The sequence below is a fragment of the Atractosteus spatula genome, chromosome 7 (assembly GCF_055471065.1).
Source record: "Atractosteus spatula isolate fAtrSpa1 chromosome 7, fAtrSpa1.hap1, whole genome shotgun sequence".
Taxonomy (NCBI): Eukaryota; Metazoa; Chordata; class Actinopteri; order Semionotiformes; family Lepisosteidae; genus Atractosteus; species Atractosteus spatula.
This window is the reverse complement of record NC_142712.1, coordinates 48688515-48704845: the sequence shown is the minus strand read 5'-3', so window position 1 is coordinate 48704845 and position 16331 is coordinate 48688515. Positions and strand designations below refer to the sequence as shown.

Sequence of the window (16331 nt, the reverse complement as noted above, 5' to 3'; positions counted from 1 at the left end):
ACCTTGGGCGATATTAATCCAATGGGGTTCGAAGATTATGTGGTGCCGTTAAAAGATATTTCAATAACTGTCAAAGCTGACATATTTCTTTTTCTGGGGTGGAAAAAAAAGAAGGGCGTCATTTTAAAGAGCTGTGTCGTAGAGTTTTTATATAAATATTTTATTTCCTCCGACGCGAAAAACGACAGCAGCTAAAATCGGCTTTCTCCCTTCCCCGGCACGGAAACCGTAGTCGCCGATCTGGGCCGTGCCGAGTTGACGGAACCAGCCCAGCTGGCCTTCTCCGGCACCCGGAAGGGTCCCGCTTTCCTCGCTCAGTGCCTGAATCAGCAGACCACCTCCCTCGTCATGTCTACGGTACCACCTGCCGGTATCGAAACAGATCCCGCAGCCTGGTGGAGCAAGAGGTGTCGAGTGTGTGACAGCCCCCAGCTAATCTCAAGCGCCGCGGCAGTTTTCACTTAAAACAACTCTGTTTCATATTACTGTGCTCCAAGGCACCTGTAAGGAAACACACATGGAAAAAAAAATAAAGTATAAAAATCCTAAGGCGATGAATCTTTGCCAGACTGTGATGCATTTGGTTGTTTTGTTGTTGTTGTTGTTGTTGGTGGTGGTTTGTCTTGTTCCATTTTTTACATTTTTTTAAAGGATAAAAAGCACGAAGTTTTTCAGGAAGAATCACAGCTTCTATCAATTTAGTTAAAAGAACAGGGTAACACTCAGTAATCTTATGGCTGAGTCACAAATTTCTCAATCTCCAAGGGAGAAATTCTTTGAATGCTTTTTTGTCGGCCTAGTTTCATTCGTTGTAGTCTGCTTATTTATAAAAGCCTCCCTTTTCCCCAGTTCTTACTGTAAGACTTTTACTGTAAGTTTCTGTTGATTTATTTTTAGCAAAAATGTGTCAGACTGGTCTCAAACAATAAAGAGCTTCAACATTACAGCTGCTAGCTCAAAAACTAACTTTGGTGGTGGTTTAATCATTGTCTTGACTTAATGTGTTACAATGTTCACGTAAATGCAGTACACTACAAGTGCCCTATATTAGCTATGATATTTTTAGTTTTTATTTCTTGTTTCTAGATTTGTCTGTGGCACTAGTCAACATTTACCTGGCAGAGCTGTCCTCACCCGTTACTCTAAGGTACAATTTAAAATCCTATAGTACCAAAGTCTGTGAAACAAGCCGCAGAAGTACAGTAAATAGCAGCAAACTCTGGAACACTGTCTCACAATGACCACAAACAATGATGTCCGGAGGTTTCCACCTGTCCCGTGTCTGAGCAGTTGTTAAATCATGTATCTTGGACTCCTGAAAAGACAGCAGAAGGCTTTGTTCCCCACTCATAGCTCTCAGAAAGGAGAGCTGGAAACTTTAGCCATGGCAGAATTACTGTCTGCATGTGACCTACTGAAGTTCATGTTTTCATATCCCTGCTCACAACTGCAAGAGCCCCTCTCTCAGTTATTTGTCCTTGTTTTATTTTGGGCGCAGGTCCACAAAGGGTAGTTCCTGAGGACAAGTAGCCAAACAGCATACAAGGGTCTGGTGACTTGAAAATACGACGGATAGAAATAATTGCTTGTATTTAAAGAAGTATCAAAGAAGAAGAAGAGATGGAGGACGACGGAGAAAGGCAATTTGACCATTTTTTTTAACCACAGATCTTCAGTTATTATTAATACTGCCACTCTTCGGATTACGTTTATGATCGTGGTATATTGGATCGAATTTCTCAGCCTAATTGAAAAAACATGTTTTCTTCACGGATGTAAAAAAAAAATCACTTTACTGTTTTCCTGACAGCCATCTTGGCAGAAAACTGTGGAACAAACAAATAAATAAAGACACACTCCCATCACTGTCTCCTCCGTCTCCACACTCCCTCCTCCATTCTGTCTGCTTGGAGTAGGGACGTGCCTTGGTTAGTCACCTTCAACACTAGCACTTAGCGAAACTGGAAGAAGAACAGCAGTGCTCCAACAATGCGATGTTGAATTTTGTATCCTAGGAAGTGTGCCCAGTGCATGATTGGAGACTGCATTACAGCATATAAATAATTGCGACACTATTCTGTTGCAGCCAGGGGTAATTGTCAAAGTACAGATGACTGCTTTCCTAATATTGCTCATAGTGTAGCACTGAGAAAAGCCTATTTGGAGCTGTCGAGAAGAGCTGCGTGCAGCTAGGGAAGAAATGATGTTAAGCAAGCTGCTTCTGTGAGGTGCCAGGAGACCAGACTGAAAGTATAAGGCAGTAACGTTAAAATTTTATATCAAATTTTATATTTGACTTAAGAAACAAATTGAAGCCAAAATGTCTGCGGCAATCTGAGCTGCGACAGACCATTGTTTTTCAGGATTTGTGGAAAGCTATTTTCCGCGTTCACACCTGCAAAGTCGTAGAAAATGCAGGCAATAATAATATTTGACATTTTGCCTATTATATTTCATGACCCGTTAAACGAATTTAGTACTTTCAATTTGTAATGTCTGGCGCTAGGCCCCGGCTAGCTGCTAATTGACACTCCTGGTACTTGTCAATTCGTGCGTTCAGAAAACAAAAGGGCATGATTTCATTTGAAGAGAATGCAAATAATGAAAAACAGGATTTTAATTTTTAACACCAATATATGCATTGAGCTATCGTGTAAGGAAACATGACACAAACAGCGGCAAAAGTTACAAGGTTTTTTAAAATATATATTTCTCTTTGAGAAAACAGCCTGCTGATTTCTAAGACTGATGTCTTTCCACAATAATATGAGAAACTGTCTCAGAATATTGCCTCACAGAAGATGCGTCTAAAAATTCCTTAAGCAACAACACTAACTTTCTACTTTACTTGTGTGAGTTTAGCCACGCAACTTGAGAAATCTGTCTCACTTGACAGTGTAGCAAACCACATACAGGTATATTTACAATCCCCAAAATGAAGGATTGGACAATTCTATAACTGTCATCAATCGCCAGTGGGAAGTCCTTTCAGAGTTTTGCCGATGCTGACACTGATGCGTTTCTCCCAGAAGATATCACAGGTATAAACTGTAAACAGACTCTACCACTGCCACAGTTTATGAATGAATTCAGTGCCAGCACTATGCAAAAAAGAAAAAAAAGATGTATTTTCTCCAGGATTATGCAGTGTACTCTGGATAACATTGTGCACGTCTCGAAGCCAAACTCCTTGTTAGAAAAACCTAACGTTTTCTGAATAACACAACTTAACGAAACCTCAGCGTTGCATGGCATACAATAGAAAGATATACAGTATCGTACTACATCAGCAGGACGAGAGGACACTGCCAGAAGGATACCAGGTTTTATTGTGAAGTAACAATAAGCACACACCCATCAACGGCTCAAAAACAAAAAAGGGAGGGAAAAAAATGGACTTTTGTTCCAACAATCCGAGTACCAGAGGGGAACATTTCCTCCTTCTTATAACACGCAGACCGTGGGGCTGGAGTCTTTGGTTTCTCTCCCTTGCCGTGCCTTGGCAGAGCTTCAGCTGCCCCGCAATGCCGGCTTCCTTTAAGTGATGAGGTTTTGACAGGTCCCAAAAGTGCCCTGCTTCATGTTGTGCCAGCTGATGGTTGGAGCTGCCTAGACCCTGGCACCTCGCTGGCTCTCTCAGGCTGAAGAGCTCTGCCGGTTTACAACAGCCAGCCCGCGCTTGTTGTGCAAAGTTCTTCACAGGGGAGATGAAAGGCTGGCAGAACAGCAGTGTGCAGTGCGTTCTCATTTCTGCCGCCCTTTCTTTCCAGCTTCACATCTCTACTTTTTAACTCCCTATAGCAGACCAGGTACAGCCACAGAACCGGACAGAGAGGAACCCAAGCAGGTTGGAAACTAAAAAAAATAAATGATAACAGACAAAGCAGGTGAATGTGAAAGGGGAGCCCAAACAGCTAGCATGTTTCTACTGCACCTGAAAAAGAGTGGAACTCCTATTAAAGAAGTTCTTGTAATTTTACTTAAGTGTGACCACATTACATAATGGGAAATGCTTCAAATGATTTTTGTTACTTATTGCAAATACACTATGGACTATGAAATTATCCATGGCATAAACTGCTCACGTGTTTTGTGAATTCTGCAGAAAGAATGCGACACTTTGGAAATGTTGTAAGGTGGAAAATTCCATTGTGATAGCATATACAGTTCTGTTTTCTATGTGGGGGAATAAAACCAGGTAAAAATGACCTGGTTAAAAATGCAATGAGCTTAACAATCCAACATTCTCACCTAGAACGAATTTAGAACTCTTTTCTAAATTTTGAAAGAGAGCACCACCGTCTGCTGGCACCAAAATCATCTGTGTAAAATGACAGTAAAAAGAAGAAAAAGAGTGCGCAGTCTTACTGACAAACACGCTCAGAATGCAGAGTGGCATTCGTCTCAAACTGCTATTTAAAAATGATCAGTATGGAATAAAACTTCACAGCACTGAGCCCAAGGGTCAATATATTCAGCTCGTTGGGATGAAAGCACTATGTGGATATAAGTATTAATAAGTGCAAATAAGCATTAAGAGTAGCTATACTAATATTAGCTTGCTCTGCTTTTGTCGGTTTTTTGGGATGGCTGTAGCCAATGTGTCATTACTGTCTACGAAGATGTCAAGTTGAGTACTCTGCATTGCATTATTGCCATCTAGTGTAAAACGGTTGTAACTGCACGTGCTTCTTGTAGACTACGAGGCCGTAATGAGTGGAAATGAATTTGCTTCACCCTGTACTGCAGTCCCACAGACAAACAGGCTGCATTAATTAAGTTATCTCATGTGTTCCCCAGGATGAGGTCAGTTATAGCTACTGTACAGTAACACAAAATGACATGCAAGTCATCTTCCCTATGTTTACCAACCACTGAAAAGCACAGCTGCTAGTGCTAGTGCACGTGAGACAGTTTTAAATCAGAATGCGAAAGCGCTGACTGACTTGTAGATTTAATATGGACTGGTGACATCATTCCAAAGCCTTGTAGTATGACAACAGCCAGCATGTTCTCCCAGTGTTCAGAGCCTAGCTCTGGGAACTGAGAGGAGGCCAGAATCTAAAGAGGACAAATGACGTGCAGGTGTATACTTAGTTCAATGATGCAGTGAGGAGCCAAACTGTTTGAGCCCTTGAAGGTGAGCAGCAGTAGGGGGAATTGTATTCTGAAATGCACAGAGAGGCAGCCCAGGGCAGTTAAAATGGGTAATATATGCTGATGTATTTTAGTTTTAGCTAAGATCTGAAGTTCTGTACATGGCAAAACAGAAGAAAATGCTCGAATGCACTGGAAATAAAAAAATGCATACTGATAATTAAGCCTGGAAAAATACATGTTGCATTAGGCTTTCTGTGTTAGCTTGGGATAGAGATGAATGGATTTAAGTAATGCTATGAAGATGCAAGGACACCTTTCTATCACTGCTAACCTACGTTTCAAATGCAAGTTTTGGATCAAAGATGACATCCAGATTCCCATCTGGATTCAAAAACTATCAATAGTCAAAGTATAGTTACTGCAGCAGCAGAATGGATAAAGAAAGGGAACAATTCTAAATTTGATCACCAACCTTGTCACTTGGAACCTTCTTCAGCTAAACCATTCAGCTACGTTACACTCTGGAATGTACAGGCTGTATATAATACATGTCCTGAGTATGACATCAAACTGCCTCCTGTCTCAGCTGTCAGGGTAGTAGTGAGGCAAGGACTCTTTAGCTACAGCAGTCTCTGGGTTTGCCTTAAACAAGGCATTGTACCCATAGGCTTCCCACATCAGGGTTATGGTTGAAACTGTAGGGTTGCAGGATGGTGGATCAAACCATCTGGTGCAAGTGATACAACAACAGTGCATGAGACAGCTTGAGACAGCACCTGTGGCACAATCCAAGGTTATTCTCAAAGGAAAAATCTCAGTAGTAAATGGGGTCCGTGACAGACAAGAAGAGGTCATTTTGCCCAGTAAGGATGGCCAGTTATGACAGGTGCCCCCTGGCTGGCAGCACCCAGATGAGAGAAGTCAGACTAATACTGTGACACGTGAGGACTGAGACTCATTCAAAGAAACTGGATAATTTCATTCCGGCAATGAAAAGAATAAGGAGCACAAGTCTGTGTGAAAACTGACTTGGAAAGGTGCTTGAATTCCAGTCTCAGAACATGGGAAAAGCATTTATTTAGAAAGTCAGACACAAAAAAGTGCAAATGGGCTGATTCTGGATGAAGACACCTCAAAGTGTTTACTTGAATTGAAGCGACAATTGTGAAAATAAAGGCAAAATCCTACCACACGCTTCTCTCTCTTGTATATAAACGTCAGCACTATGTATACAGAGCCTGCTGGGAGCATAGAGCACAGCTTTTTGAAATGCACATGTTACAGCTCATCATTTGCTCTGTGAATCTAAGTGTTTTTGGCTGTAACATAGTCCACAACTGACACCGGAGGTTCTGACAAAAAAATAACATGCCAGGCAGGAATCCCGACTATTAAGAGAGCACATGGTGCTGATAAAGGAACAGCTGTTTAATGACTTCATTTTCATGTGGCCATCAAGTATGTGACCTCCATACTGAAGACATTAGAAATCACATAAGCAAAATGCTAATCTTCATTATTATTCTCTGTGTGTTTTAAGTACCTGTGCTGAGCTTGTCACCCTTGCCTTCTTGATTGTTTCACGGAGATAAAGCAGGTCTGTCAGGGTGCTCTGCCATATCAGTCTAAAAACCCACAGTACAGAATAGGTCTCTAAAATCACTGTTAACACGTGTGGGAATGCCATAACAAGCTTCCTTGCCATTTTACCCCTTGCACTGAATCTCAACCTTTTTGTGCCTGGTATTATTTTAACTGCTACATCATGAAGAGTAAATATTTAGTGGAATGAACTATAGCTTATTACAAGGAAGAGCAGTTCCCTTGTCTGGCAGCTATACTAGTATAAAAGACTACACTGTCGACATTATTTATGTGTACACGTATAAGAATTTTATTTTAGCATAGAGAAAGGACTGGGGCTAATTCATCTGAGCCATTTGACTTTTATTTTTAAATGGCAAAAATAAAATCAACATCGCCATATTAATGCAGACGTGCAAGCTCTGTTGTTTTTTTATTCTAATCAATATAAACTATTTTCCTCAACTGCAACATGCTGGTTCATGTCACACAGAATGCTGAGTGACAGGCCCATACAAGCAGATTAAACATTTATTACATTAGAGGTGCTATAAATTCTTATCTACTGTATACATGTTTGAGATCACTTCCTTTAGGTAATTCAATAGAGACATTGTATTGAAAGACTGATGAATATGAAAGGATTTTTTATCATGCCAATGTGTCTTATTATGCAAGAAATCCTAATCCCAAACAATGTAAAGATGAAACCAGACACTCTAGTAAAATTATACAGATCACACTGGGGAGTGAAAGCTCTACAGGTGGTTAATATTTACCTACCACAGCAGACATAATAATACCCTTGTGACATTTATGTTATCTGGGGTCTTCCTATCAACAACATACATTTTATTCTTGGTTTCAAAGATGCCAAACAAGATTCAGGGGTCTGTTTTAACATAACCACAGAGCATGAAAACAGTAATATTATATATTGCTTTGACTGTCACTCATATACCTAGACATGAAGAGCTATTAAACAGATACAGTTGCCAGGTTCTCTGAGATTACTCAGTAAAATGTGACAGTAATCAGACATTTCCACCTCCACAGCCTGCATGTCTGAGCAGACCAAAGACAAATTAAAGACACTAATAGCTTTTCTACATCTATGCCTCCATAATACAAAAAACTTTGTTTTGAGGAAGAAGCGACAGAGCAACCCAGAGGAAACCATAAGGTATATTTTAGCCAGACCCTTTTTCTCAAGTGTCATCAAGCGTGAATGTGCCAGATTTCCCGAGCGTTATGGATTACGCAACGCGATGAGCAATTCAATTACATGCAATCAGAATCAGACAATGAGGATGTGATTTACCAAAGACAATCAGAGCTCAAGGATATTAATAAGGTGATGGCACTTGTGGGTTCTGCTGGGGCAGGCTGACTTCGGATGAAAAAACACTACTTGCAATCAAGTGTGTGAAACTCTTGAATTTAACAGTGAATGATCGCAGCTTTTCCAAGTGGGCACAAGTCTGTCATCTCTTCCTTCGGAAACGCCCCGTGACAAACTGAAGCCTCCCAGACTCAGAAGTGGACACTGGGTCATGCAATACAGACCCTGCAGTGTGAGAAAATACTGCACTCCGCATTTTGTATTGAATATGTCTTTTAAGAGGTGATATGTTACTGTGAGATAAGTTTTTTTTCTTGCTCTTTGTGCTGATGTGTTCCATTGAGAAGCCTCTGTATGACAATGCTTTAGGGAACTATGCTGTTAATTAACCGCAGCATCTGGGACCACTATAAATAATTAGAATAATGACAATCAGAACAAAACTAACCTGCAGCAAATAATACAGTTAATGTTATCTAAGCAACGAAGCCAGCAATTTGCAGTTGAGTTTGATCTCTAAAGATGTATTATATATTTCTGTCTCACATATACATTTATTATGAAACTGGATCTTGCTTGAATCCCAGAAAAAATAAAACACTATATGCAGCAAATTAACTAAAATGTTTTTTTAAAGGAAACATTAATCACAATATTAGAAAAGCAAATCCCTTAAGAACGTAATTCAATTATAACCAAGTTAAAAACGACAGCCACAATTTTAATTGGACTTGGGAGATGAAGTGAAACCCAAACCTCAGAAGCCTGCTCATGATTTAGAGGGCAGAATTATTTCATATCCTCTGAGCTTGGAAAAAAAAGCCTAATGATCTCACAGTGTAACCTAAGACAGCCTGGTCTAAATGCACAGATAATGTAGTCATGCTACTGAGAATCCAAATTGTGCTTTACTAAAGGCTATATATCAAATTGCTGTCATGTATGCTCCAGCTAGGGTTTTAAACAAAAATTATTATCATTGCTCCCCAGGCTGTTTTCAGTCCCACAGTTATACTAAACCACATGCAGGTCAGTTTACGAACAACTTTCATTTGCATTATCAGTTACAGTGAAACTACAGCTGCACTGTTTCATTTACCCTGAAAACTAATGGCTACAAGTTTACAGCTTGATTAAAATAAGTAACTGATGAAAAAGAAACATGCTGACAAAAATCCTGAGTGGAGATTTTGATCAAAAACAGTAGCAAAAAGAAGGGTTCATGATTTGGGGAGTTTGAAAATCATGTCACAAAGCTGATTAAGTAACAACTTGTGTGGCTACACTTACATTTAAATATGTTACACCAAATTGTGGGCTAAAGCCTTTATACAGAGGTCTAAAACTACCCAAATCAATATGGTAACAGTTCTCAGCATTGAGAAATACACATGCACACCTTTATTATCATCATCCAAGTGAAAAGTGAACAGAATCTAACTTATGCCAAGAATGATGAGTTTTTCAGTTTCCTTTACACAGATTTTGAAAAAGTAGGTATCCGAAACGAAGAGATGTCTGAGGGAGAACTTTCAGATAAAATGGGAATTTTATGAAAGATGAAAACTTAAAAGCTTTGGCTGTATCTGCTTCAAACCCAGCCACATATCCTGCGAGCAATGGCACAGGCCGGATGCTAAAAACTTCAAAAGAAATCTTATACTTAAATTGGTAACAGTCACTATATTTATGTAACCAAGATAATTAAGAACAGTACGAGGAAGATCCTTTTGGAGCTTGCTGAAATATTTATTGTTGGAAGTTGGGGAGATTTGTCTGGATTCTGTCACCCGAAATGTCTAAACACAGCGTCCAGATGTTTATTTAAGCAGCTCCCACACTGCCGTAGTGCCAATTATCAGAGGTTATCAAAGAGCATCACTGTGCATCTCTCCTAAATTATATTCCATTTTTTTTTCCACTTCATCTTTGAAGTTCTTTTTTCCTCCTCCCCCCACGTCATTAAAATTCCTGGCACAGGCTTATTAAAGAAATCTGCTGATGTCAGAGTGGAAATAAACGTGCAGGTTTGTTGGCATGATGACGTGAGCTGCCTTATCTGCAGAGCAAGCCTTTCACCATCAGCTACAGGCCTCACGTGAGGAGCGATTTAATCAGGGCAAGGCAGAAGAAGAAACACAACATAAATCCATTCCAGATGTACAAGTTCAGCAAGTCGCCCGATTCTAGCCAGGTTTTCTATATTTCATCAACTATCTATACCTCATCTTCCCAAGTTATTGGTTATAACAAATTGTTAAAAAAATGATTTCCTCATTTAAAATTATGCTCAACTCATCAAAACGTAAAAAAACAACAATGAGACACATTAAACAGCCATGTTTCACAATAACCATTTGTTCATTCTTATGCTAAAATAGCCGATGCTATAAAAAAAACAGTGGAAGAATCTTAAATTTATAAGCTTCATAAATATGAATTTAATATTAAATGTATTCTTCAGCTGAGTAAATACTTTAGGTTCCATTACTTCATAGACTTACACAAAAGTGGAAAAGTTGACATATACTTCAGGGACCTTTACAATCTTATATACATGTATAGATTTCCACCCATCCTTTATTCATATCTAATTTATCCTATGGAGAGAAGCAGTGAGTCAGAGCCTAACCTGACCAACTCAGGTTTCAAGCATGGACTGTACCATAGGTGAGACACCGGCCTACCGCAGGATACACACAGAGACAATTTAAAGACAACAATTAACCTAGCCAGCAAGTCTTTGTAATGTAGGGGACAAAACTCAGAAACAACCCATATAGCTAATGAGAACATGCAAACTCCAAACTGAAGGGCTGGTGCTTGCTATCAAACCGAGTCCAGAATCAACTCGCACCCAGAAACAAAAGTGAAAAACTGCAGCCCTAACAGATATATCACCCATATAAAAGAGTTGAAATGTGAAAACACAACAAGAAAGCAAATATTTATGTTAATAAAATGAGAAACAATCTATGAATGTGAGATACATACCTGTAACATTCTGAAAACACTGTAATCATAAATTGGTTGCTGTTTTTACACCAATGAAAGTGAAATGAAATGTGAAGACTAAACAAAATAATGAAAAATAATGTGTAAGCTTTAAGTACTCCTCCAGCAGTGATGTGACACTATATTGCCACAACACATAAAAAATGTAAAACAGCAAAAGTACCAGTAGGACTTTATTTTAAATTATCCCTCTGAAAAGGCAATACAAAAGGCTTTGTAAAAAAATACTTTACTTATGGATTATTATCCAGTAGATACAGTTCTCTTTGAAATTGCAGCATGTTCAGATTTAGTAATTCTACACATGACAAACATTTCACATATCTTTTACCATCATTTGAAAAAGACAGCCCAAATAATCCATAATTTGGGAATGAGCAAGAAGCCATGTTCTGATAAGGGACAAAGACAACTTCAGAAAGATTTTATGGATCAGGATACTGCAGGATAAAACACACACAAACATTCTGAGGTAGAGGGATAAAAACCAATCACCCCTGGACTGCAGATATCACAGCAATCAAAATATGTGGTGACATCCAAGAGAAAAGAAAACACTATGACGTACTATCAGCTCACTGAAAAAGTTCCACAAGGAATCAGACAAACAGCTCTGGGATCCCTACACACACCTATAACATAACATGTTCTCGTGTTATTAGCTGGAAGTTGTCAGCAAGGCTCCTGAAGAGAGAGCCTTGCTGGCTTCAGTGCCTGTAGAGCCCGAAGACACAGCAAGAACAGTAATTTTAACAAATTACATAAACACAGCTGACGCAGAAGACCAGCAGACCTTGCAGCTTTAAAGGGGGACAGCCTGTTGCTCCTCCTTTTCACTGCACTAGGACCCAAGATCATATAAAACGTTAAGGTATTTCAGAGTGCAACACTGTGCAGTTTTCTAAGCCCACTTAGGTACTTTATGGATCACCTTTCACATGTCCACTCCATTAAATGCCAAAAAGCATTAACTAAACATCTCAAGTTGCCGACGAGGCTGAGAAAACAGTGGCAGTCAAAAGACCAGCGGCGCATTCTTCTGAGCTAATCGTCCTCTGAAGAGTGAGTGGCTCCATCATCGTGGAACTCTCTGTACTTTGTCAGCTCTCCACCTTCAGGGCTGTAGCTCACCATTTTGACATTCAACTTCTCAGACAGTTTCTGTGCGGCAAGCTTGGCTTGCAATCCCTAAAATACACAGTCCACAAGACAAAAGCAAGATTAGCCTGTTTCCAGGAGCTGTCATGGAACTCATTAGATCAAGCACATCAAACAGCGCAAAATGAGCACAGACTTGGACAGTTTGCCTTCTATAAGGATACAGTTCTTCTTTTGGTTGTGTGCAACATGAAATTAGTTTTTTTTTAGCTTGTAAATGTCAAATTGCTGTAACTCCCCAACTTACAACCTCCTGGATCACATTCTGCTTAACAAATCTTTCTCAAACAAAGAAGAAACAAAATGACAGGCTATATATAAGAGTAGGTGATTAGCCCAGTTTGAGGTAACTACAGTTTTAAAATAAATATCTTTATGCTTTTAAATGGATTTTAAGTTGTAACAATAATATCAGTCAATAATATCAGTCAAATACCCCCAGTAAAGCCCTCATACATCGCTCGTGTAAGACACCGTGTTCCTGGGATCCTGCAATCCCCATTGAAGCCAATGTTTAAGATCCTCTGTTAGTTGTGATTCTCACAGTGCGTACTTTTGTTGGAATGTACCCTCAGCTGTAAGTCAAGGTATCCCTGTATTACAAAAGTGCAATTGCATTGTGATTCTAATTCCTAACCACACACTTAACCCAGATCAGCTAATGGGTGTGCTGTCTATACCTCATACTTCTTCTTCTGCTCCTGCTGAAGGGCAGCAGACTCCTCCAGACACAGGAGCTGCGTCGGGGTGTGATGAAGCGGGGGTAGTTTGGCCGCAGTGATGTCATCCAGGTGCTTCCTGTCTCTGAGCTTCCTCTCTGCAAGAGGGAGGGGAGACACAGCCCCCGACGACAGGCTGGGAGAGGAGGACCCAGCTGAAGATCCACAAGATTTCTGTGGTAACCTGCCGTAAACGAGGACACAAGCTTATCAGTAGAATCTAGACACAAAATACCTTTTACGTCGAAAGTGTGGATGCGTCACATAATGCGAAACATTTAGAAATATGCAAGGATCAGAATTAAAAACAGCCACCTGGCAAACGAGTGTTCACTGTCAGCTCCTAAACTATGCCATACACAAACGGAGAGAGTTAGCAAAGACAGAGAGGGCTAGCAAAGAAGCTGTCCTTTCATAAAATTAAAGCATTTAGACTGTGAACAGATTGAGAAAAATACAGTATATAAGGTTAAGGGGGTGGCAATGCGTTGCAGTGGTCTTGCAGCACCGAGGTCCCGGGTTCAATTCTATCAATAGACAAATATCATGTCGTCTGTGTGGAGTTTGCACGTTATCCCCATGCTCATGTGGGTTGCCTCCAGGTGTTCTGGTTTTGTCTCACAGTCCGAAGACGTGCTGGTAGGTTAACTGGCTTCTGGAAAAACTGGCCTTGGTGTGAATGTGTGCGTTTTTGTCTTTGTAAACCCTGCAGTGGACTGACGTCGCAACAGGGCTGCAGTCCCACCTTGTGCCCAGTGCTTCCACGACTAGGATCCAGGCTACTGTGCGGATATTGAAAGTGATGATGATTATGATGATGATATAAAGTTAGGAATGTTTGGTGCTTTTGTTAATCAACTTTAATTGATGGTACAATCTTATCATAAGGACTGAAAACGGAGAAAAGGGTAAACAGTACTTACTGATTTGGTTTGAATTTTGCTTTTCTTACAGAGGGACTCTTCTCTGTCTTCTCCAGGACCTCAATATAATGAGGCTTTTTCTGGGGAAGCTTCCTCCCAGTGGAACTGGCTATTAGTGACCTATCCCCACCGCTCAGCCTGTCGTTACTGCCAGCAGATGTGTCATCGGTCAGCGTGACCTGTCCAAAGGCTTCAATGAGACCTTGCTCCTTCCTCGTCTCAGAGCTCGCCCGCAGGCCTGTTTCGCCCAGAGAAGCTGCAGTTGTTAATGCTTCCTTTATTCCTGCTGAATTATCAGCTTGTGTCACAACAGAGTTTTCAGCCCCATCAGCAACTGTACGACTCAGTTCGCTTTCGACTTTTAGTGGGGTTTTATCACGTTTTCTGGCATTAATGTCCATTTCTACAGTTCCATTTTCATGGCTCATTTCTAAATCCTCCATCTCAAATGTTCCTGTTTGCTGCTCCTTAAGGGTCTGCTGGTATTTAGACTGCAGCTCTGTCTTAACTGACAGCAGCATCTCCGTTCTCTTTTGTGCTTCTTCATGGTCAGAAATGGCTACATGGATCTTTTGCACAAAATCCAGTATTTTCTTCCCTTTATCAGGAAGGGACTGGACGAATCTCCTGAAAAACAACATCAAAAAGCAATTAGGACAGATAATATCTTACTCATAGCCAGCAGCTATATCAGCCTGCAAGTCACAACTGGCAGCCCACTGAAGCTCAGCAGGTGTGAGCCTGGTCAATACCCGTTTGGGGGACCTCCTGGAAAAAAAACTGAGGTTGCTGCTGGAAGAGGTGTTAGTGGGGCCAGTCTGGGGTGCTCACCCTTTGGTCTGTATGGGTCCTAATGCCCCAGTACGTGACGGATGAGCTGTAAAACCGAGGTCTTGGCTCTCTGTGGTCATGTAAAATCCCAGGGCATTTCTCTAAAAGAGTAGGGGTGTTACTGTATTGTAGGGGTGCGTCCTGGCCAAATTTCCCACTGGCCTTTACCAATCATGGCCTCCTAATAATCCCCTTTATCACTCTGTTCTCGTTCTTCTCCCCACTGATAACTGGTGTGTGATGAGCGTACTGGTGCACTCTGGCTGCCGTCGCATCATCCAGGTGGGGCTGCACACTGGTGGTGGTGGAGGGGAGTCCCCATTACCTGTAAAGCACCTTGAGTGGAGTGACCAGAAAAGTGCTAAATAAGTGTAAGCAATTATTATTATTAATAATACTCTTTGCACCTCACATATAATAAAAGAAATGTTCTGTACACTTTTTCAAATCTGCTCAAATTGCAGCTCAGATATTCCTGATTTCTTTTCCACATCTGTAATAAAGCCATATACATATTTAAGGAGAGGGTTATTAACAATAAAGTACCTGCAGGTTGTGAATTGTGATTAAACAACAAATACTCTTACTTAAGCCCCAACATACACCACTGAATTACTGCAGAACGCAAGGGGTGCTTTATTCTCTTCCTGGAGCACTTATGTAGATGTGTTCTAAAAGCTTGTCTAAAGTTGAATCAAACGCCAGTTTCTGAAGATGACCTGAACAAAAGCAACTGCATAAATGACACGATTAAGATATCTGAATAAAATTATTTCCGAGCACAATAAACCACATGTAGCATGCGGATACAGACACTGTGCTGCTTAACGTTTTGCAGTTAAGACACTTTTAGACAGTTAGACAGTGTCCTAAATATCTCAAACTCAAACTGTCATGATTCCATAACGTTATGGCTCTGTGACCATAAGAATTCTTTTAATTTCTTACAAAAAAACGTCTATCTGCAGTATAAAGCGACGAGATTAAACTATTTTTACTAAACGAAGATTCTACTATAACCACTTAACAACACTGGCAACTACATCGGTATTTTCTGATGAATAGTATAATGTAGTAAGGTGTACTAAGGAAGCTAGCACTGACAGCAGTACATAAAAATGTACACACTAAAAAATATTATTGTGACTATACAAACCAAACAAAGCCTGTCATTTTTGTTATTTTGCACTGGTAGACATCATCAGTTTGGACTGTACATTCAAGAAATCTCGAACCTTCGTTTGACTTACGTGTTAGCTAGCAGTTTCTGCTGCCGAGTTAATATGTCATAAAGCTCTTCTTTACTTTTACTGTTAAGATCACCCACTTTCCCCTGTCGTTCTGTCCACGATGAGGACATTGTCCTTCATAAATAAGTAAGAAAAATACAAACTAATACTAAAAGCAATAAAAACTAAATAATACAATTCATCCTGTCTGCACGCATACCGCCTCTGGTTGTCAACATGGCGATCTTGGTTTAGGAGACACAACCGCATTCAAAATCCAACATGGTTTCCGGGTTTCGGGAGTCGCCGGAAAGTTTCGTGTTTCCGGACGAAAACTGATGAACTACGGCGAGCGTATTTAACACAGGTGAAATAGGTACTGTCCCAATGAACAGAAAAATTCTGAATTTCTGATGATGATTAACATTTT

General features: G+C 40.3%; 1 protein-coding gene across 1 annotated transcript; it reads right to left on the bottom strand.

Moving 5' to 3' along the window:
* Window positions 1–11203: 11203 nt before the first annotated feature.
* On the bottom strand, window positions 11204–16181 carry polr2m (RNA polymerase II subunit M). Its single transcript, XM_088922288.1, has 4 exons — window positions 15923–16181; window positions 13842–14468; window positions 12880–13102; window positions 11204–12229 (listed from the first exon to the last, which is right to left on the bottom strand). Exons 1-4 carry the CDS (start codon window positions 16030–16032, stop codon window positions 12086–12088), a joined length of 1104 nt encoding a protein of 367 aa, XP_088778414.1. The 5' UTR covers window positions 16033–16181; the 3' UTR covers window positions 11204–12085.
* Between the last annotated feature and the right edge of the window lie 150 nt (window positions 16182–16331).